This window comes from Vigna angularis, chromosome 11, assembly GCF_016808095.1.
Source record: "Vigna angularis cultivar LongXiaoDou No.4 chromosome 11, ASM1680809v1, whole genome shotgun sequence".
Taxonomy (NCBI): domain Eukaryota; kingdom Viridiplantae; phylum Streptophyta; class Magnoliopsida; order Fabales; family Fabaceae; genus Vigna; species Vigna angularis.
This window is the reverse complement of record NC_068980.1, coordinates 21,400,058-21,423,559: the sequence shown is the minus strand read 5'-3', so window position 1 is coordinate 21,423,559 and position 23,502 is coordinate 21,400,058. Positions and strand designations below refer to the sequence as shown.

The window sequence follows — 23,502 nt, the reverse complement described above, 5'->3', positions numbered from 1 at the left end:
GTAGAACCTGACAAGGTTGAACCCAGCTCTGAACCATCCTGTACATAATATTTTATAATTTAAAATTAAGAGTCGTTAGAACCTGACAAGGTTGAACGCACCTCTGAACCATCCTGTGCAGGATATTTTATAATTTAAGAGTTGGTAGAACCTGACAAGGTTAAACGTAGCTCTGTACCTTTCTGTGCATAATATTTTATAATCTAAAATTAAGAGTGGTTGAACGCACTTATGAACCATCATGCTGTGCATAATATTTTATAATTTAAAATTAAGAGTTGGTAGAACCTGACAAGGTTGAACGCAGCTCTGTACCTTCTTGTGGAGGATATTTTTACTCACAAAAATATGAGTTAAATAAATATATTATAATTTGTAAATTATAATGAAAACTGGAACCTGTCAAGGTTGGATGTAGGGTTGAACGTTCTTGAAAGTTCTCAAAACAAAAGTCATGCCTTTAGGAATTATTACGGAATTTTTTACTCTTGTTACAAAACCTGGTGTTGATCCGAATAACAATGTTGAGACCGAGCGCGCGTCTGGTTCTTCGTGGCTTCATGGTGATGCCGCTCGGTCCCACGGTGGGCGCCAAAATGTTTCGGTAACATTTGTCCGAGGGTCGATCGTCCTTCCTTGCTATGCTCCGATCGGCCAACTCTTCAAGTAATCCTTCCCGATTGGTGGTTGACCTGCAGAAGACACTCCGACGCTCAAGTCAGATATGTTTCATAAAGAGGTCTATATTTTATTAGGATAGAAGAAGATGATTGTACCTGGACATCAGTTGTCTACTTATAAGGCTTGTGACAGCCACGTCCATCGATTAACCATTAGTGCAATATATTTTAGGTAATCAAACCCAATAATTAATCATTAATGCAATATATTTGTAGAGCGTAAGGCAATATGACCTATTAGTACTTGCTTAATGACAATCAATTCCGATCGGTATACTTCATATAGTACACTTTCTAAAGTAATTGTCTCACACTTTTATCAACTCAGATATATTTAGATTTCATTAATTAACCAGACTCTTGACTCTTTGTTGACGTATTTGGAGGTGCATCTTGTTTACTATATGCGTTTAACAAGATTTTCATTTGATATGGATTTTTAAACTCACATCTTTATCGATCTTACTATTTTTCAGTCGGATAATGATACTTTGACAACATTTTAACATCATCTACGTGTCATTCTGTGATTGGTCCAAAATTATTCCACAATCAATAATAATAATCATAAACACCAACATGGACCAATCATAGAATAACACGTAGATGATGTTAAAATGTTGTCAACAAAATATTATCAAAATATCATTATCTTTTCAGTAATACCTAGAATTAGTTTGAATATCATTTAGTAATGTTTATTTATTGATGTGTTTCCTAGAGAATTGGTTTAAGGATACTTCTTATAAATTGTTCCTAATAGTTTTTTCAAACATTGTTTACCCATTTGTGTTGTGACCAATGAGACTTGAATGAACTAAAATGAAGGTTATTAGACTCAAACTTTGAGGCAAGGCTATATATGATTCATTTATCTATAATAATCCACAACCTCTTAATCTTGAACCAACTAAGATGAAAACTCCCTAAAGAATAGTATTCTTTGAACTTTTACCTTATGTTTGAACAAGAAATTTCAACAATTCCAACAAACTGAAATACATGGTATTTGAATTAGTTTCAATTGAATTCTCTTTATTTCTTAAATAGTTTTTTATATGAATTAATTGAAATACCTTAGATTTTAATTCTCTTAGTTAAATAAAGCAATTCAATTTTTCCTTTAAGGGAGAATTCCATTTTAAAAATATATGGATAACTCAACTCTACCTTTCAATATGAGTTAATCTAACTCGACCTTCAGCCCATGACGACACTTAACGACCTTTGATTCAGAAAAATTTGTCCCGACCTTTGGTCTAGGCCGACTAGTGTTAAGCTTCAATTTAGAAGGACTCATCTTGACCTTTTGTCTCGATCGATTCATCTCAACTTTTGACTTGAGTAGACTTATCTCGACCTTTAGTCTGAACCAACTCGCCATGACCTTTAAGTAAGACTTACTCATCTTGACCTTTAACCCTTCTTAAATGGTCTCAACCTTTGGCCAAGGCCAACTTGCTCGACTTTCAACTCAGGCCTACTTAGCTTGAGCTTCAGCTTGGATCGACTCGACTTGACTTTTAGCTCGTGCCAAATCAGCTCGACATTAAGTTTGCACCTAATAAGCTCAAACTTTGGCCTACACCGAATCGACTCGACTTTCGGTGTGAGCTGACTCATCTCAACCTTTAGCCTGGGCTGACTCATCTCGACATTTAGCCACGGTTGACCTGTCTCTACCTTTCGCCTGTCCCAACCCGTCTTAATCTTGGGTCTAGGTTTAGTCGTTTTAACCTTCAACCGTAGTCTAATCTTCTGAACCTTCAATCTGATCCACTCATCTCGACTTTCCCCCGAGGCCAACTCGGCTGGTTATTCCTCTTGAGATAAATCAAATTTTGGCCTAGACCGACTTGGTAGACCTTTGGCTTGGGCTAATCGGTTGAACCTTCAATCAGGGCCAACTCGACTGGACCTTGGGTTGAACCAATTCGACTTGACCTTTTGCGCATGTTGACCTAACATGACCTTGGACTCGGACTAATGTGTCTTGACCTTCGGCCTTGTTGATTCATCTCGACATTTGGCCCTTGCCAACTCGTCTCGATCATCAACCAGGTCTAATTGTTTTGACCTTTGGCCCAACTATCTCTTCTTGACCTTCAACCACAATCGACTCAACTAATGCTTCGTTTTAAGTCGAATTGGTTTAACCTTTGACCTGCACTTACTTATCTCGATCTTCAACCCGAATGATCCATCTTGGTCTTCAATTCAGGCCAATTTATCTCAAACTTTGGTTCGGTCAAATCAATTCAAATTTTAACCTAAACCCACTCGGCTAAGAGTTTAGCCCAAGCCAACTTGTCTGAGCCTTTAATGACTCGACTAAATCTTCATAAGTGAAGTAAGAGTAAAGTGAAAATAAATTAAATTTCAAATTTCTTATATTTTTTAAGTATTTAAAATTCTTCTACTTTATTAATTTGAAATACCTTTAAAAAAGTTCTTAAATTTTAATTTTTTTAATTATTTTATCAAAAATATGGTAGTATAAAGAATTTTAAAATTTTCAAATAAATGAGTTATTCTTCTAAACTACTCATCCAACCACAATATTAATGTTTAACTTTATTGTGACAGTATAATTATTTAAAAAAAATAAGATAACTTTTTATGAGTTAAAATTATTTTAGTGCAAGTTAGAAGCTACATTTTAAAGAAATTACATAAAAGAAAATATAATTTCTTTTAACATACTGCTAATTTTCTTCTAGAATCTTTTTGAAAAGATTTGTTTAAGTACAATAATTAGAAATATTTTTCTGTCAAAGGAAACTTATACAAATTAATTTATGTATACATTATTTTGAATTTTTGAGGAAGTCAATTTTAATTTTTTTTTTCTTTTTCTAATTTGTAGGAGAAAATTGTTCAAACAAATAAAAATTAAAGAAGTTAGAAAAAAAATAGAAGTCTCTTTACAAATTTATTTGTATATAAATTAATTTTAACTTTTATAAAAGTTAATTTTAATACTTTTTGTGTTTTTCTTTTTCTAAAAGCTATGGAGAAGTATGTTTAATCTTCTTTTTTTCTCCCCCATACAGCTCCCACTTTATAATTTTTATTCGTAATTTCTCGCCATTTTAGTAATTATAAAGACCACTTCAAATGAAAATCATCGATTGGAACGCACTAATAACCGTTTGAATTTGAAATTATCAATGTTTCAAACTTCAGATGAAAAGTGTACATTGAAAAATCAGAGAACTTATAAATAAAATATTATTGATCAGAGAACTTAGACAAAATCCAGTTTTTACCCTTTTGTATGTGTACCAAAATAACCATAGAGACGGAATTTAAAAATTTATGTCTTTTTCCAAACTTTTTACCACTATGTCAACACTAGTTGGTAAATTTAGTTCAACTTAGATATTTATAACCATCATTTTTGTAGTGAATAAATAATTTAATACACATTACTACATTAATGGAATTTTTAATTACTAGAACGTCTACACACTTTTTTTTATAATATTTCAATTTTAGTGAAAAAAACACATTTTTAAATTTCAAATTGCAGGATCTAAAATGTTTTCAACCCATGGATAATTGGGATTTTTTTTCTACACCTACGAAGGTGCAGGAAGAAAAGGTATAATGGTGCTAAAAGAAATTACCCAAAGTGAATATTACCTATACTAATCCAGATCTTATTTTAGATTTAGTAATATAATTTGAATTATACAATTTAAAATATATTTTTATATTATACAATTCATAATGCGTTCTTAAATTTTTCTCAATTTCAATTCTTCAACAATATTACAAAAAAAATAATTTTAAATTGTGCAATTCAAAACACGTTAAATTATGTAATTCAGAAACTTTTTTATCACTCAATTCAGACTTTTCTTGGCAAAAACTACATGAAGAAATATTATTTTTACATTTCTCAATATCCATGAGATGTTTATAAGACTAAAACAAGATTGGATGAGTCTATTGAATGTCACAACATTCATTTAATTGCTAAAGGACTCTCTTAAAAAAATACTCTAAAGTATGTATAAACCTATTTATCCGTCGCCAAAAGGACTACTATTCATACTCTTATTATTGTTGCCCTTGTTTTTTTTGGTGCATTGTTTTCAAATGAATGTTAAAAATATTTTTTTAATGGTAATATGAGAGAGAAGATCTATATAATCACTCATTCATGTATTTCTCTTACATCTTATAAATACAAAAAAAAAAAAACTCAATAGAGAATATCCACTTAATTGAACATTTCTAGAATTTCAAAACATATTAATTCCCATATTTAATGAAGAATAATTCATAATAATGAAAATAAAGTTATCCAAAAAATTAAAATATTATCGTAGCTACATATAGTGTGGATTCTCAGTGCAAAATCACATTCTTTCCTTAACAAAACCAAACTCACTTACAAAAGTTTCGACAAATAATTAAAAAGGATCTGAGAGTAATTTTATGAACATGGTCTTGTATAGAAGTCAGAGAGTAATACATAACAGAAGAGTGAATCCATACATAATACACAACAAATACAAGAATTTATACACTATCATGAATGTGTACAAGCATCCGAGTATCCTGTGTCAAATCTTAAAACCTCAGTGAATAATCATTACTAAACTACCTAATTTTCAACCTAGTCAAAATGAATGACATGCACAAGAGTTGTCTGTCAGGGAAATTACCTTCATAGCGTAAGAGAACTTCAGATTTTCCAAGTTTTTGCGACTATAATAATGCCAACTCTTCCCATTTTACAAAGATGGTTTTCCACATCATCTTTCCATTGGTTGAGCATGTGCGAAATGGTGGCCATCCTCATCTGTATAAACAATAAGAACATCAAGAACGGCTAAACAAAGATTTGACTAATATGGCCTTTTCATCACTTCATTTTTGAGTAAGAATGATATTACCTTTTTAATATAAAAAATGTATCAATAAATACATAGGATATGGTTGTTTGAATAGGAGAAACACGGAAGCAAGAAAGTATGGAATATTTTTCTTTTTGGTATATGATATGATAATTTACTTCACAGTTGCTAGGTACAAATTAGTGACATGATTGAACACAGTGCAAAAATTGTGGCAACTCCTTTAATGCATCATGGATTTAAGTTGAAAGTGACTGCAAACCATATTATGCCAGCATCATAAAAAATATGATGCTGAAAGAATGCAAATAGTAGTATTTTATTCATAATTATCTGCACTAACTAGATTCATTGATGTCCACATTATTCTAATTTCTAATTTAGAAGACCATTCATCAATTTTCAGATGGTATTTGCTAAAAGGAATCAAATCAGAAAAATACCACTTTCGCCATCAGAAAGATCTGCAAGTCTTGCAATTGCATCAATAAGAGCTTGCTCGTGATCCTGCGTTTATTTCACATGAATTATCTGTACATACACCATTTAAAGGAAAATACATGAAATCGCACACTGACATATGTATCTGTCCCTTACCTTTAATACCTTCATGACTTGTTCAATTTCAAGTGCATCAGGATGATTAGCATTGAATACCCTCTCTACCTGTCATGTTCATCAGACACTTGAATATGTCAAATAAGATCAAATAATCTCAAAGAGTACTATTCTGATTGAAGTGTTTTCAGTAACCTTCTTCACTAGCGTGTCTGTGTGAAGTATGTGTATATCATCTAGAGTCTTCTTTCCAATTCCATTCTGTGATGGAAAGAAATCCATTTTGGATTGTCCCTTTGTGGTTCCCCTACCTCTTACAGCTCCTGGAACACTGCCACGTCCTACAGACCTACTCATCCCATTACCAGATCCACGAAGACCCCCACCATGATTGATTCCTGGATCCTCACCGACCCACTGAATATCTTCAGGAGAGATCTGCAGTAACAATAATATTTTTGCATGAGCTAAAGACATTACAGTGCAGTGCTAACAATGCAAGCATAGTATTGTACATTTACTACATGGAAGAGCAATGCTTTCAAATAACCACTACAATTCAGGGCTTAAAAAAAAGGAAAGTTTAAAACATGTTGGACAACAAATTCCATTTCATATACTATCAATAGCTGCATTCATTAACTTTGAAGTATTAAGCATCATACAATTCTCTTCAGCCAGTTTTCATTCTCTATTTCAATACTGAAAATGAAAGGATTGCAACATATGCCAAAAATTAAATAAACTAAAAAGAAAAAAGAGCAGTACAAGTTTATTTTCTTTATGACATTAAGGGGAAAGAACCAAACAGTTAAATACTCTATATCGAACATACCATACTACTTTATGTGTGACTTTGGTGCCACATAATACCCAAGTCCCTATACCTTCTGTACGAGATGATGCCTTGGGAACTTTCATTCACCATGACACTCCACTCAATTTCCTCGTAAGTCATAACACTATCTAGGAAGCTCTTTTTTTTTGAGACATCGACAATGAGCTTTGATACCAATTGATAAGTACCAAGTACTTGGAGAACCCTTAAAAGCTAGCAATTAAGGAGATAGAACTAGAGTTAAAACTCCACTAAGCATCCCATTCTGCTTGATGCTAGATTTAAGCACCCGTCAACACCCAAGTCCCTATCAAACTCTTTATAACTATAGTCAAAGATATTAAATTACACATTGATATCCCCAAAATGTAAATAACAATACCATAACATAAAAATGAATCTGTTTAAATTCCTAAGTAATATAATAGACCATTTTGGCAATGCTAAACTATTTGTTTCTATGAATATAAAATATTAATACTGGTAAAATGTTCTTTAGTTGATTATAGATGAACCTTTTGCTGCCACAACATACTTGCTTTATCACCTTTAGAGAAGACTATAAACCTCTTTTTTTTTTTTAAAAGAAATGGAACACTATCAGCAACCCTTTTTAGGGCTGGGGTTGTGAAGAGAACAATAATGTCTGACTGTTCTCTTACTGCTTGATTGCCATTTCAAACTTCTTAACCCAAACATGTTTCCAACCATAATTTTATAGTTATAACATTGTGATGATGATATGTTAATCATAAACACATAAGAATTTCACAACAGTAATCAGTATCAGAAATACCTCTGACAGATTAACCCATTCCCACGTTTCATTTGCAGTCCCCATGTCATATACCAGAGCATATCGACCCTGAAAAGTTAGAAGTAAACATAAGCATCTCGGCTATATACTACCTGAAACAAAATCTTAGTTAATTGGGGGAATGTGAGTACATCAGCTCGATTGTAGTCAGATATAACAGCTTCATAAAAGTTGTTGTCATCAGGCCATCGTGTTTGCACTTTCCTACCAACTAGTGAAACCAGTGATGCTTCATTAGCAAGCTCACCCGTTTCAATACCAGAAGGAGCTCTATTAGGTACTTGATTCCTTCCACTGAGTCCTGATGAAGGATATTTCTTTATTGAAGATACACCCAGTAATACTTGGCCCTGCAAGTAAAGGGCAACATTATTTAATTACTATTCCTTAGTACAAAAAAGTGTAATCCATGTCTGCATAGGAGACAAACCCAAACTCAGTAAAAAGCAATACAGAAAGGAAGAGCACTAATAAAACTTATCATTTGCTTACAGGTTTGTGCTTCTTGCCCTTGGATCCAGAAACAGATCCTGGTTTTGCAACCAAAGATGGCTGAACGGGTGGTTGGGGGTGAAATGGAGAAGGTCCACCAAAAGATTCTAAAGGAGTGGACGCCATTATCTTCTGCTTTTTACGAGATACAGAGACAGTGGGACTTGGAATTGAATCATGAATAGTTTGCCCAATATTCAGCATACCAGGCTGATGGCCTCCTGCTTGTCTCCAGTCCCTAAAATAATGTTCAGTAAGGTGTTGATTAAGAAAATAAAATTGGATATATGGAAAAAACAATGGAAATCTCACTTCTGAAGCATAGTTCAGAAAGAAACCATGTTTGAAACTTTTATCAGACCTTATATTTTGTATTACATCATCTGCATTAACATGGCCTAGAAGTTCTCTGTGTTCCTCATTTGATAATCCTAGTTCTTTTCTAAGTTCTGTAATCAAACTTTCCTTCTCCTGAAGAAATACACGCCATTTAGCAGTCATTTAAACCTGATCAAATCATCTCACAAATTATAAATATATCACATACGAGAAAATCAAATGACAGAATATACCCAAGTAATGGCATCATCTTGAGCTTTAAAGGCTCGTAGAACTGAACTGTATGCTTCCTTCTCAAGCTTGTGAATTTGAGTTTCCATATCAATTTCACCATATGTCATTGGGTATGAAGCTCCTGCAGATCTTCCATTCCTTGCAGGATGTGGCCCTCTGGGGATTCTGTTTTGATGAGTTGGTGGAAGATCATCATCAGTTCCTGCAATCAAGTGAATGCATGCAATGTAAGTATAACATGAGAGGCCAAATGAATCCTTGAAATAGGTATCAACCAGACTTTTTTGGCATTGGTGAAAAATCTATCTGATTCTCAAGAAACAGCTTGTAAGCACAATTCTGAGCATCAAGAGTAGCACACATACATTTACTAATTCGAAAAAGTTAGGACACAATTCATTAACCATAAGTTATGGATCATAACAATTAACTTATAAGAGACACTATCTAAAGGGAGAGGATAAATAATTAAAAGCACCAAAATTTCCTCATGGAATAATGCAACTTATACATGACAGCATTACACTGTATCATATAGAGAATTGTGTACAAATAGTTCCAAAAAAAAGGCTGTCAAAGGGAGTATAAAAGAGTTGACACTAAAGGAACTCAAGAGCATAAACATTTTATATAGAAAAAAAAATTGAAGTCCTTGTAAACAAATGGATAGACATTTCCATACGACATTTTTTTATCTTATTACATTTATAAAAAATGTAGGGCTTAACTTAAGTAGTTAAATTTACATGGCACATTAACGCAAAACAAGCAAATAGTTTCCTGTTTTCTTTTCTTCTTTCTAATGCATTTCTTAATTGAGGCAGAGGCTTGCTTTCCTGTGCCTCTCGAGTCATTAAAATGTCCAGGTTCTGAGGGCACCCTTTTCTTCCTTTAAAGTCCATAGGAAGACAAGCTAACACGTAAATTGACATGAATATTTCCACCTTCTTCGTGGAATAAACACAACAACAAAATTTCATCCCACTAAGTGAGGCTGATTAAAGACCAAACTTTCAAGAATATTATTCACCATGAAATCCCGCATAACAATTTCCTTTAATGTTCTTCTAGGTATCCCTCTCCCCCTTTTCACAAACAAACCATTCAATTTACTCTGCTCACTAGTTCTTTTAGTGGCCCCCTTCACACATGCTCTCAAACCACCTTAACCAATTTACCATCTCTTTACCTCAATCGATGTCACACAAATATTTCCTAGAACACACAATGGAACAAACCTATTAAGTAAAACACTAATCCTTTTGTCCCTTAGGTCACAAAACACGTAGTGTTGGCGCTATACCCATTAATCAAACTCGCTCAGTTGCTCTAAAGATACTCGCTTTTACATACTCCGATTCCACAAGCATATGAAACCCAACAATTTGGCGCCAATTGAAATCTCCACACTCATCAAAAAGAAGAAAACAGAAATGGGTCAAGTGAGAATAAAAACAACGCCCTAAATCTATAATTAAAACAAGTCTTAAAGATTTTGGCACAGATAGGAGAAAAGTACGAAACTTGAAACTCACCGCTACTGTCGTAGGGTTCGTAGTCCATAGCCAGTTTGCAGCGAAATCGAAGCTCCAAGATTCAGGAGAAAAAACGCAGAAGCAAATATCGCAGCAAAGTGGGCGACAACAAGCGAGGAATAGAGGAACGAAAAGGTTGTCTTCACTTGTTTATATCGAATAGATGAATTCAGTCATTTTTTAGAGATTAAAGTCTGTAATGTTCTTTTTAGGAGGGGTTGGAGGTGATCAAATTTGGAAATAAAATTTGTATAAAATTGTAAGGGATTTGAGATGCAATAGATTAAAAATATATTTTAATAAATATAAAATGAAAGTTATTAAATTGTTTTTAATGATAATAGTAATAATAGTATTATAATAATATTTATGAATAATTTATATATTGGAAAAGTTATTTAAAAATTATAATTAAAAAATTAATAAATAAATAATAAGTACGATATTGAAATTTTTTTATTTAAATAATAATTTTTTAGTATATAATCATTTTAACTATCTTTTTAATTTCAATTATTATATTTTTTTTTCAAATTGAAAAACACATCTTAAAATATCTTTTAAAAAATTTCAAATAAATAAAAATTATATTTAATTAAGTTTTTATTCAAAAACAGAAAAGAAATAAAAAAAGGAAAGAAGAAAAATATGTGAAAAATAAAGTAAAATTAAAGATTGTTTAGTTAAAGAAAAATGATAATTAAATATTTTCATTATAATTTTACTTAATTTAAAATAACTTCGTTTATCATACCAATATCCTAATATTAGTTTTACTTAATTTAAAATAACTTCATTATCATACTAATATTTTAATATTAGGATAAGATTGTCTCCATACCAATTAAGTTTAATAAAAACATTAAACAAAATATCAACGTGGTATGAAATGTTGTTTTACAAAAATAATATCTAAAAAAAAAATTTGGAACATTTTTTACTTGACAAACTTATAATAACATTTTCTAAACTATAAGTAAATAGGAATTCATCCACAAATAAACACAATATAAGAAAAAAGAAATTATAAGTTTTTCCTTAAATTTAAAAACTACCCATATACCTTTTTTTTCTAATTGTAAGGAACTACTTATATGTTAAACTAGATTAAAAATTAAATAAGTATTAATCATGATTATTAATTAATCCTATGTTTAGACTTAAAACACATGAAAAATTGTATTTTTTACTCTTTAGTCATGGCATGTAGTTTATAAAATAGACTCTATAAGGGCCTGTAAATGAATGAGGGGCCACTGGGCTTTATGTGGGGCAGTCAAGCCCATCAGCCTAAGACCAACTTAACCTTAGGAAGGGCTCAGAGTTCTTTTTCACTTTGTTGACCTCTTTCCCTTTTTCTCTCTAAACAGAAACCATTTTTCCTAAATAATTGCTCTGCCTTCTCTCTAAAAGATCCAAACGTTTAAATTTTAATTTGAAGGTGCCTAAACGATCGCGGTGGCAAGAGCTTCATTTTGAACCGAATAGTTTCCTGTTCCGACCGGTAAGTTCCCTTTTCCCCTTCTCTTTCACTGTTCTAGAACCTAGGGCATGCAACTTTGCTGGGTTCACGTGCCTTGTACGTTTTTCCTTCCATTCTCTGTTTATTCGAGCTGTAAGCGCTATGTTCTATCACCAATTTGGTGATCTGTAGGTTTTGTCAAGTTCCGCTCTGTGTGGAGGGTACTGTTAGGGCATCTACTGTGAATTGTATTGAGCAACCCAAAAGAAGTTAAGGGGAGCTAATTATTTTTGGGTTGAATCTGTTTTATGTATATGTATGCATGTTAATTTCGAAAATGATATTTTTCCTACAGGGCGTTTCTGTTTTATCAAAGATTTGTGCATCTAATATTTAAATTATGTGGTTACCAAATTTGAATGATTTGGGGTATAAGAATTAGGAAGTGTAAGCGGACTGTATGTGTGAAATATAATAATGAGGTACATTGGTTGAGGGGTTTTATTCTTGGAAGAGATACATGAACGTGTGGTCTATGGGTATATTAAAATATTATTTTTAATTACATTGGAATTGGCATATGGGTATGTGAATGGAAAGGAATGTAAATTAAGCATTTCCATATAAAAAAAAAAGTGGGTTACGTAGGTTGAGTGGAGAGAAACTTGGAGGAATGTTGTTGTGTGCGTCAGGTACAAAATAGAAAGGAAGAAGGGGTTTCTTTATAATAATAGTATATGTATGTTAGTGGTGGGGTCCATCCTTTTTGTTAGTAAAAGAAACTTTAAGAAATATTGGAAGCATGAAATTTTGCATGCATAGGACGGGTGTGTGAGTAGAATAGAGCCATGCAACAGTGGTTACTTTATGGAAGAAGTGTTGGAATTAATATAATAGGAATATATATAAGATGCAGGGGAGTATGTTTGATATATATATATATATATATATATATATATATATATATATATATATATATATATATAAAAGAAAGTATGAGATAGATTATATTAATATATTTTATACAAAAGATGCAAGAGTAAGTATGATAATAAATTATATTAATATAATATCGTTATGTATATAAAATTAGTAACAGAGAGTACATATTCTATTAATATAATATAATTATATAAAAGAAAAATTAATAGGTACACATGATATGTATAAAAGAAAATGGTGATACTTAGTGATGTTCATAATAATTTATAATATTATAATATGAATGAATGTTATTGTGTTGGTTTAATATGAAAATTAGGAATGTTTGGTACACTTACTGATTTAATATAAATATTATAATAGAATTATGGTTAATATAACTATTATAATAGTACTAAAGGAAACATGTTTTCAGTGTATATGAGTATAGGCATTGAAAATAAATTATAAAGATTCTGGTATTGATAAATTTAGATTAAATTTATGGAGCTGTTACTTTTATAACTTGTGATGAATGAGTTAAAGTATATTGTTGAGATTATGTATATGTTGATTGTGGCAAAAAGTATATGATTACAAAGTTATGAAAGTACGATCCAAGTGGTAAACCAAGTTCCATCTGTGTAGAATCTCTTGGTGAGAGATTCTTAGTGGTTTAGAATGAAAATAGGAGCTCAGTCTTGGAGGTCTTCCTGACACTCCAATGGTCTTTCTTCTCACGTAGAGAGGATTGAACCATGTGGTGAGGAGTAGCAGGAGGTCTTAGTCTCGAAGGCTTCCAGTATGCTCCAAAGCGCGGAACAGACTAACCTCATGACTGTGGCAGGGTGGGGAACCCAAGTTTCATAAGCCACCACGGGTGCATGACCCACCATAGCTCGACTCTCATTCTAAAGTCCGGACGAGTCAAGTCTAGTGTTCAACATGTTAGGATACCTGTCTTAATCTGTTTTGATTTGAGAATAAGTCTTGTAGATTCTATGCTTGACATGATGCATGCATTTTATATATAATTAGCTCACCCTTGCTTGCTTGTGTTTGTGCATGTTGTATGTGTTTCCTTTTGTGATGATCATCCACTTGGGTGGGAGCAGATGACGAAGAGGATACTTTGGAAACGGCTCTTGATAGGGACGATAGTGCTGCAGCTTAGATTTGCTAGTTTTTATTTCCATGAACTCATATTATTTTGAAGAACTTTAGTGCATTTAAAGTTTTAAATTCTCTGTAATTTTCAGGGAGGAATTTTAATACTCTAGTTTTCAATTCCACACTATTCTAAAGATGACTGTAATCCTAATTACTCTTGACTAACGTTATTATATGTACGCTTTTTCTATATATTTTGGGACGTCATAGAGTCTAACATCTTGAAAAATACCTTTTAAGATCGACTAAACTTTACTTTGTGTGAGACAACTTTGAGAATATTTAGAGTATTTTACTTCGACTTTTATCTTTGAAAAGTTTTTCAAATAGCTAATGCTTTTAATACTTAATATTTGTGAGTTTCTTTCAAAAGTAGAGTTTTTTCTGTTCTTTTTCTTTAAACCATTTTTTGTTTCCTTTTACAATTTATTATTATTTTCATAGGGTTTCTCTTCTCCGTCACCTCCTAAGTTTATTAAAGTTATTCCTTCCTTATAAAGGATTTACATCAACAATGTAATTCTATTTTCTTAACCTGACAATAAAAATCGTAAAGATGATGAAATATTAAATATTATACTATCGTTCGACAAACCTAAAAAATTCAATTAATGCTTACATATAACATACGTTCCATAACTTATGAAACAACTAAATTGTTATGATAATTCTTCTGTTAGAAGGACACTATAACAACTACTGCTTCCAAAAAAATTTATACACAGCTACAATTAAATATGAATTTCTTATATTATCCATTTAAGTGAAACGTGTTTAACCATTACATCTAAGTTATTACTTGCTAGATTTATTTTGTTGGAGCAGAAATATATGATTCAACTTGGATTGGATTGGAGAGTTTGAATCTGAGGCTGGAGATTCAAACTTTTCTCCAGTGTAGAAAAGAAAAAACCCTACTTTTGCAAAAAGCATGGTAATTAAACAGGAAAAAGGTTGAAAATGCACATGCTTGAAGTATAAATGACAAAGGGGAGATGAATCTAAAATTCAAATGCTTGAAACATATCTGCACAGTGAACAGAAAAAGACAAAAACACAAAATGATAATCAAATATTAAATTTGTCGAAAATGGGACCTATTATATGGCGGTTGGGAGGAGTGGTGCCTTTATCTTCTCCCTTGATTGACCCAAAGAGACTTTGGCGATTGATTCGAAACCAATGAACCTTGAATCATCAGTTTCAGTTCCAAGTGTTCAAGAGTTAGCATTTCAGAGGCCAGAGAAAGTGCCACCAAGGTACATAAGAGATGAAGATGGTGATGACGTCATTGGCCCTTACCCTTCTGATCCATCTCTTCGTGTACCTTTGATAGACATGGCAAAGTTGGTCAACGCCGACACACACCAACTCGAGCTTCAAAAGCTTCTCCTCGCATGCAGAGACTGGGGTGTTTTTCAGGTACCACAAGAGCTTCTTAGATATCAACACCTTCACCTTTGATTCCAATTCAGAATATTTCTTATATAGTTATGGATTAGCATTACTCTTAGATGGTTATGTGTTTTAGCATCCATGCTGTTTATAGTAAATAGTGTCAATCTTTCCATAGATTAAGCTCATGTTTTATTTGTGTTGTTTCTATCCAATGAACTATGAACTTCCTCTTTAGTAATTCTCCTGAGAAGACTCATAAGTTATAAGTTAATCTAGGTGACCAGCTTATACAACAAAAGGCAAGGGAGAGATCATCAGCATTTCTTCTACTTTCTTGGTACCTGATTTTCTTTCTTTTCTGCTTCCAGCTGGTAAATCATGGAGTTTCAAATACTTCTATTAAGAACATGGGGAATCATGTTCGGAGATTTTTTGAGCTTCCTTTGCAAGAGAAGAAACGATCGGCGCAGAGACCAGGAAGCCTTGAAGGCTATGGCCAAGCATTTGTTACCTCAGAAGATCAAAAGCTGGATTGGAATGACATGATCTTTCTCAAATGCCTCCCCATTGAGAACAGAAAATTGGATTTGTGGCCACAAAACCCTCCTGAGTTTAGGTACATGAATAATAAAGCATGGCCTTGGAATATTTGATCAGTTTATATCATGATACTTAGAGATCTTCTACATTAATTACTTAGCTGTTTCCTTGCTCTTATTTTCCTCTCTTGTTTGTTTCATTCAAGAAATTCTAATGTGGAATTTGTATTCTCATGCTTGTAAGGGTGTCATTTTGCACTTGATTATCAGGGATACATTAGAGAGATATTCTGAAGATATAAGGGAAGTTACAATTGCAATTATGAAGTTCATTACTATGTCTTTGGGGCTTCAAGATACACAGATATCAGAAAGTTTCAGAGAAGGACTATATGATATAAGGATGAATTGCTACCCACCCTGTCCAGAGCCTGAAAGAGTTCTAGGGATTGTGCCCCATGCTGACAATTCTGGGATCACTCTTTTGCTTGATTTTGCTGATTTTTCTGGGTTGCAGTTCCTCAGAGATAAAACATGGCTCAATGTTGAGCCTATAGAAGGAGCCATTGTTGTAAACATTGGCCAAATTATTGAGGTTTGTACTTGTGACTCATTAGACAGGACATTCAATCATGGATAGATTATTGGAAGTTTGTTACAGATCAAATGAATGGATAAACAAGTCTGCATTATATTTGAGCAATCATTGACATCACATTATGTACTCTGGAAAATTAGATTTTCTCAAAAGAAAAAATTTACACTATGATCAGAAATCATTGTTTTTGTGACTTGTAAGTGGTCACTCTAAATCAACAAACTTACTATAACATTATATACCAAAACATTAAAATAAAAAACCTGAGTTTGATGTTGCATGTTGCATGTTTTTCCATTATGCAGGTGATGAGCAATGGGATATACAAAGCACCTGAGCACAGAGCTGTAGTAAATAAGTGGAAGGAAAGGTTTTCAATAGTGACATTCTGCTATCCAAGCCCTGATACGAACATTGGACCTGCTGACGAACTTATAGGTGAAGGGAAGGTAGCTGTATACAAGAAATTGACAAATGCAGAGTATTTCAGCAAGTTTTTCAACAGGAAACTTGATGAATCCTTTCTTGATATGCTCAGAATATGATCAATGATGTTAAATTTGTACAATATTTCCAATATCACTTCCTTCTTGGATCACACATTTGCACTACACACTTTCTTTATTTTCCCGGTCTAGGAAAGTGTGGACTAATAAGAATTCTAGAACGATTTATTTTTCTGTTTTAAAAGAATAAGAATAAATTGTAGTTTTCATTTTAATGAAACATGTGTTGATTGACTCTAAACCATGATTGTTTTGAAGAGTACGGATCCTTATCGTACTTTTAGCAGTATTAAGACTAAGTGGTTGTCTACTAGTCTGTGACTGTACTATCTTCTAGTGTCTTAATGATTTTCTTTTATACGTGTGGCATATATATATATATATATATATAAAGTCTTGTTTAAGACTATATATTACAGTACTCGATTTCATTCACTTTTATAGTTAGTGTTAAGAAGTGAATTTTAAGTCTAATTTAATTCCATTAAATCAATTTATAAAATGAGATTTGCATCTATTTATATACTATAAATTAGTCGTATTGCTAATTGATGTGAGATTTCCAATATTTAGCACCACATGTGGAGAGGAAGGAAAAAAGTCAAGAAGATTAAGAAGGTGAGATATTTAGGGTGCAACAAAGTGAATTCCTTCCATATATTTAGTAAAGATTCACGCATATTCTACGTTATCGAATTGGTTTGAAAAAATATTTGGAAAGGAAAAAATGAATATAATAAATTATATTTAATGATAATTGATTATTATATTCTTTAAGTAACTCAAAAGTATTTTGAAACAATTCAATCAAATTATAGGTAATCATAATCGATTGTTTGCAAAAGTTGAATTTTAAAAATACTTGATATAATTTAATTGATTATGCCTTTAAAACAATCAATAACTGATTAAAACTTCACATCATTGATTGATTAAGCAAACCTTGAAAATATATTTTAAAACCATATAATTAATTATTTCTTAACATAATTATTTGTAAGCCTAATGAAAAATAAATTTAATTTCGTTACATATAATCAATTATAAAAACTATAAAAATTTTAATTAATAATTTAGTTACACATTATAAATTTATCATAATTGATTATATGTTCATAAAAATTGTCAATGGACTTTACCCCTACCTGAGAAAAGGTCAGTCCTCTCATCGTCATTGGTCAAGGTAAAATCCTTATACTAAGACATCCTACTACACTCACCATCTAACCCATTTTACTCTACATGCGTGTGAATTGTTAGTACAGTGTCAAGATAGCTCCATTCATGAATTCATACTAGAGTGCCTACTTTAAAGAATCATAATAATTGAAAAGTTCCCTCATGAAATTCCTTACATTACATCAATTCATATCTTTACTACAACCTTCTGGAAAATAAACAATTAAAACCATCAAAACTAGTAAAAACGAGTAAAAACATCAAATTTAACCAGTTTCAAAAACACTTCCCACACTAGTACAAATCTCCTCAGTTGCTTAATCTAAAATTCTCTCATTCAAACTCACATCATAGCAAACTAGGAATCCAATATAATAAAAACAATATAAATTACATACATAAGTTATAACATATTCAACAAATTCAATATCAACATAGACCTAATCAAGGAATGATCCAAAGCTAAGTTTTCAAAACACTTAAATTACAACCAACAAGTAAAACTAGAAGTAAAAGTAAAAACAAAAATTAGATTTCCTCACCTTATTTGGTAGCATACACAACTTTAAGATAGCAAAACCCTTCCAAAATCGCAAGATGCTCTATATACATTTAAAAACATCACATGAACGATCATGACATACCATTATGATCATTGATCAATAAATACACTCATATTGATGATTTAGATGACACATGTGACCAATAAGTACTCAAGTGTAAGAGAAAAAAAGAATTGACCAAGAGAAAAAAGAGTAGAAAATATGTTTACTTAAATTGAGAACTTGGTCGGTTAAACTTAAAGAATTCGTCGCAAGAATGACTCCAACAATACCAAATCTTCAATAAAAAAAACTAAGAATAAGATAAATAAAACTGAAGACATATAATAAAGTAATTTCTAAAGATAATATGTTTTAAAGTAATCGAATTTAATTATCTAAAGACATTATCAATTCTAAAATATAATTTTCTAAATCCTTATAATAATCACTGGAATAAACTTAGGTTTAACCATAATGAAAATCCTCATGTTTTGTCAACAAATTTAATTTATTTCTTAAAAAAAATATTTTTAAAAATACTCAAATTAGACAAATAAATAAAGTAATAACTGTTTTCTTATTTATTAGGTAATTACTTATTTTAAGAAATAACTGCAAATAATTTGATCTTAAAGACACATAATTATAATTATTTTAAAATTTATTCAAATTTTAATCGTTCCTTTTTCTTTTTCAAAATAAAAGTATTGTTTTAAAAAGTAGCGATGATAATAATAACAAAACTAAGTCGCTTCTATCAAATAAAAACTATGCATTAATGTTTACATTAATACTATTTAATAGACATTTAATTAAAGCTAAATTATATTAATTGATAATTAAATAAAAACATATTAGTTCTAATACTTGGATATATATATATATATATATATATATATATATATATATATATATATATATATATATATATGTCTTATTTTTCTTTTCATTTATTTAAATATTTGAAGTATAAAAATATGCAAATGAAACTTTTTAAAATTTAAGATTATTTATAATAATATATATTCGGATTCATCAATTTATATTCGCAATTTCTTTCTAAATTATTCTTTAAGAATAACTAATATTTTCCAAATATAAGATACACCATTTAACTTTTCTACGACCATCTTTTCAATCGTCATTTTTTTTAAATATTTCTTATGTCTAACATACAGATAAAATGTATTTTAAGAAATTTTAGTTGTTTTATAAATTTATAATCATTACCTTTAATAATGATTCATATTATATTTTAAATTTTATTTATATGTTTTTACTGGTTATAATAAGTGATAATAATATGATTATTATCTCACAAATCAATTTATGATAATTTCAATATTTAAAGTTAAATTTTAATTCCATATTTTTCTGTTTTCTAATTTATGTTTCAAATTTTAAATTCTAAATAATAAAGTTATTTATAAAATTAATATTTAAATTTTATTCCAAAAATGAAATTTAAAAAATAAAATATTAATTGGATACATAAGATGCATGTTTTTTTAATTTATTTAACTATTTTAAGTGTAAAAATATGCAAATAAAAAATTCAAATCTTAAAATTTAAGAAAATAATAATTTGAATATTATTTTTACAATTGAAAGCGATGAATTTATAAATTTTCAAATTTTTAAAAAGAAATTTCAATTCCGTATCTTTTCTATTTTCTAATTTATATTTTAGCTTTTAAAAACCATCACTATTTCTGAAATTAATATTTAAATTTGGTTTCAGAGATATAATTTTAAAAAGTAAAATATTTTTTTTATCATTGAATTTTAAAATATAATTTTAAAAAGTAATTTTTTTTAAAATATAAAATATTATTGGTTCTAGAAATATAACACAAGAGTTGTCTTGTGTTACAAATAACTAAATGAAGACTTATCTATTCTTCTTTTCCTTTTAAATCCAAATTATATGAAGTCATACATTGCTTGCACTTTAAAGAGAAGGAAGATATATAAATTCTTACAAAAGATAAAGCATAGAGAAAAAGAAACAACATATACTACTAAAGGCATAATACAAGCCAAAAAAACCTACTATATTCTTTTTGAACAAAGGCATAAAGGAGCCAAGAAATGAGATAATTTCTTTTGGTCATGCTTCATGTAATCCTTTTATTCTTTTCATCCTTTGCCATATATTTGTGATCACATCAGACATTATGTTGAATATTTGTAAATTTTACATTGAGTTGTGATATGTATGAAAATTCTAATATGGTTTTGTTTGAGTGTGAGGCTTGAATTAAGTAATATGACACTTCCTGAGTTTGAAACTTGAAAGTTTAAGGTATTTAAAGGTTTATTAAGTGGGGACTAACTCAAAAATGCCAAATTACTCAGTTCAAAGCTCAAAAGAAGTTATGGGTACTAATACACCGTCGAATGACATTGCATCGTCGTCGGGCGCCATTAAGATAGTGGCCACTAACTTGGGGGCACTGGCACCACTTTTGGATCGTTGGGCACACTCAAATTAGCGTTTCCACGGGTTTGTAGAGTCGGTTGCCACTTTTCCAGCACAGGGTGCCACCCTAGTTTCCTAATTTACATCTCTAGAGGAAAATGGGATTCTCATTTCGTTAATCGTTAGATTGAGCTAAAATGTTAACAACACGTCCTAAACACATGAATTATTACTTTGATTGGTGATATCTATGATTTGAGGTCTAGAAAAGTTAGCCTTATATGTTTGTCATATTTTAGGTTTCTCTTTTGTGAAGAACATTCTTATTTGTGGTTTTAGTTTGATCTTACAATAAAAGAATGTATATGATAAATGATATAGGTGTGTATATATATCTATATATATATATATATATATATATATATATATATATATATATATATATATTGTGGTTAATGTATGAAGTTTATTTGAATAGAATGTGGTAAATGTTGAAATACAAAGAATACTTTTGAGAATGAAGGCTTGGTGAATATGTGATTTGATGAGGAGGTTATGCATGTTGTGTATTTGAATGGTTAAAGGAAATGTTATTAGGTATGAGGAATGTTATATGATATGTAAATTTAGTGTTATGCATTTATTAGGAACACTTTTTAGATGTTACTTTTCTACCCCATGAGATTATTAGACTTAGAAGGAAGGAAGAGGAAATGATGTTCCTATAGTTAGCCTTGGAGTGGTGGATTTCATTTCTATTAGGCTATAGGTGAACTCACTTTGTAATGAAAAAAATGGATCATGTATCACTTTTGGAAGGATAATATTAAAAATTTCATTTACGTGTGACAAATTAAAACTTTTAGACCTTGAGAATATACAAAAATTCATATATTGAGTTTAGATCATATATGTTAACAATTGAGCATATGAAAATTGTTGTCTTGAATAAAGTTGGTTTAATGTTATTGAAAAATATTATTATATATGAGAATTGTATATGTATGTTTATGTTATAATTAGTTTATTTGTTGGTTTTTGTATTTTTTTCAGTGATCGTTTCTATTACATAAGGTTGTAGGTTGAAGTTTAAAGTTTTTTTTTTTTAAAAAAAATGCACATAATTATATGACACGGTGTATTTTAATATTCTTGTTTCATATTTTGAAAGAAGCTATTAACTCATGTGTTTTAAAATTCTTTAAATTTTGTAATAATAAATATTTTATATTTATATGCTTTTGTACATTTCTTTTACCTAAATAGTTAGATTGTTAATACTGAACTTTGAATTATCTAACAGTAGAAATATTTTATTTTTTTAACTGTTAGACAAAGTTTACCGATTGAACAACTTTAAAGTTGATGCTTTTAGGTTAAAAAAATACTTTTAATTTCAATTAGTTATATTAATGTTTACATTCTAATAATCAAGTTATTCTTTATTTGTATGAATAAAAGAAAAATTAAAGATCATATTAAATACTCACGAGATACTTTTGCAGAAAAAACAAGTTTCAACTACCAACATTTTAAATTTAAAAATGAGAAATACGCATGTTTTTGCCAAAATAAAACTATAGTGTTGTGTTGTGACACTCCACCACGTTGTTTCTTCACCAAGCGGGTAAATACCTTTTACGAGGAACTTTTTTTTTATTAATACATTTTAAAAATACTTGTTAGGGTTAATTTTCTTTTTATTTTCCTTTTCCTTTTATTTATTTGATTAAATTTGGTTTAATAATCGAATTTCTAAATTTTAAAAATAACATAATGGGACTTTTAGTTTGTTAAAATTGATTTAATTAGTTATAAATTACATTATATGGAAATTAAAATTGTTAATATGTATTTATTAATGATTTCTCTATTAATTGGATGGAAAATAGCGAATCTTGATGGAATTTTCAATAAATAGAAAAATAAATAAGTAAGGAGGTAAAAAGTGATTAAGTTTATTTTTAATGTACATTTAATAAAATAAATAACCAATTCGATCATTAAATTTGTCAAACACATAGTAATTTAGTCTTTTGTAAATAAAATACTTATTTCATTTCATAAATGTGGAAAAAGACATGTAGTTAAATTATATTATTAGTTTTTTTAAGGGTGACGATATGGACGAATGGAATAATTTTATATTAGATTAGAAATAAAAAACTCTATTACTCTATTTTGATAGGTTAGTAATTTAATAAAATATCTTATCCATTAATAAAAAAAATATAACCCATTTAGTAATTTTTTTCTGGATTAAATCCATTCATTAAAATAGTTTTAAAAAGAATTCGAAAGTAAATTTGTAAAACAAACTTTAAAAAAATACTTTTGGAAATATTTTATAAGGGAAGCTTAAGAAAAATTTAACTAAGAAAAATTTGGTTAGATTGATCAT

At 30.1% G+C, this 23,502-nt stretch overlaps 2 protein-coding genes and 1 long non-coding RNA gene across 8 annotated transcripts; 2 read left to right on the top strand and 1 right to left on the bottom strand.

Moving 5' to 3' along the window:
* Positions 1-5,122: 5,122 nt before the first annotated feature.
* Positions 5,123-10,565, bottom strand: LOC108333038 (protein EMSY-LIKE 3). Of its 5 annotated transcripts, none has more exons than XR_001832529.2 (11): positions 10,362-10,564; positions 8,826-9,028; positions 8,615-8,724; positions 8,254-8,491; positions 7,893-8,111; positions 7,741-7,809; positions 6,302-6,544; positions 6,146-6,214; positions 5,992-6,055; positions 5,357-5,493; positions 5,123-5,249 (listed from the first exon to the last, which is right to left on the bottom strand). XR_001832529.2 is itself a non-coding variant. In XM_052871202.1 (11 exons), the coding sequence occupies exons 2-11, from the start codon at positions 10,131-10,133 to the stop codon at positions 5,447-5,449; spliced, it is 1,266 nt and encodes a 421-aa protein (XP_052727162.1). In that variant the 5' UTR covers positions 10,134-10,235; positions 10,362-10,565; the 3' UTR covers positions 5,123-5,446. The 5 variants fall into 5 exon arrangements, 4 of the variants coding, with proteins under 4 accessions (XP_052727162.1, XP_052727164.1, XP_017423845.1 ...); XM_052871202.1 differs by adding an exon at positions 10,130-10,235 and having other exon boundaries at positions 5,123-5,493; positions 10,362-10,565; XM_052871204.1 differs by lacking the exon at positions 8,615-8,724 and adding an exon at positions 10,130-10,235 and having other exon boundaries at positions 5,123-5,493; positions 10,362-10,565.
* Positions 10,566-11,684: 1,119 nt separating this feature from the next.
* LOC108333699 (uncharacterized) lies at positions 11,685-14,106 on the top strand. The gene is made up of 2 exons (XR_001832577.2): positions 11,685-11,865; positions 13,860-14,106. It is a non-coding gene; the product is annotated as an uncharacterized LOC108333699 (long non-coding RNA).
* A 908-nt stretch (positions 14,107-15,014) lies between these two features.
* On the top strand, positions 15,015-17,268 carry LOC108333253 (protein SRG1). 2 transcript variants are annotated; one of them, XM_017568644.2, is made up of 4 exons: positions 15,015-15,336; positions 15,681-15,928; positions 16,122-16,446; positions 16,755-17,268. In XM_017568644.2, exons 1-4 carry the CDS (start codon positions 15,097-15,099, stop codon positions 16,992-16,994), a joined length of 1,053 nt encoding a protein of 350 aa, XP_017424133.1. In that variant the 5' UTR covers positions 15,015-15,096; the 3' UTR covers positions 16,995-17,268. The 2 variants fall into 2 exon arrangements, with proteins under 2 accessions (XP_017424133.1, XP_052727161.1); XM_052871201.1 differs by having other exon boundaries at positions 15,167-15,336; positions 15,589-15,928.
* The last annotated feature ends 6,234 nt before the right edge of the window (positions 17,269-23,502 follow it).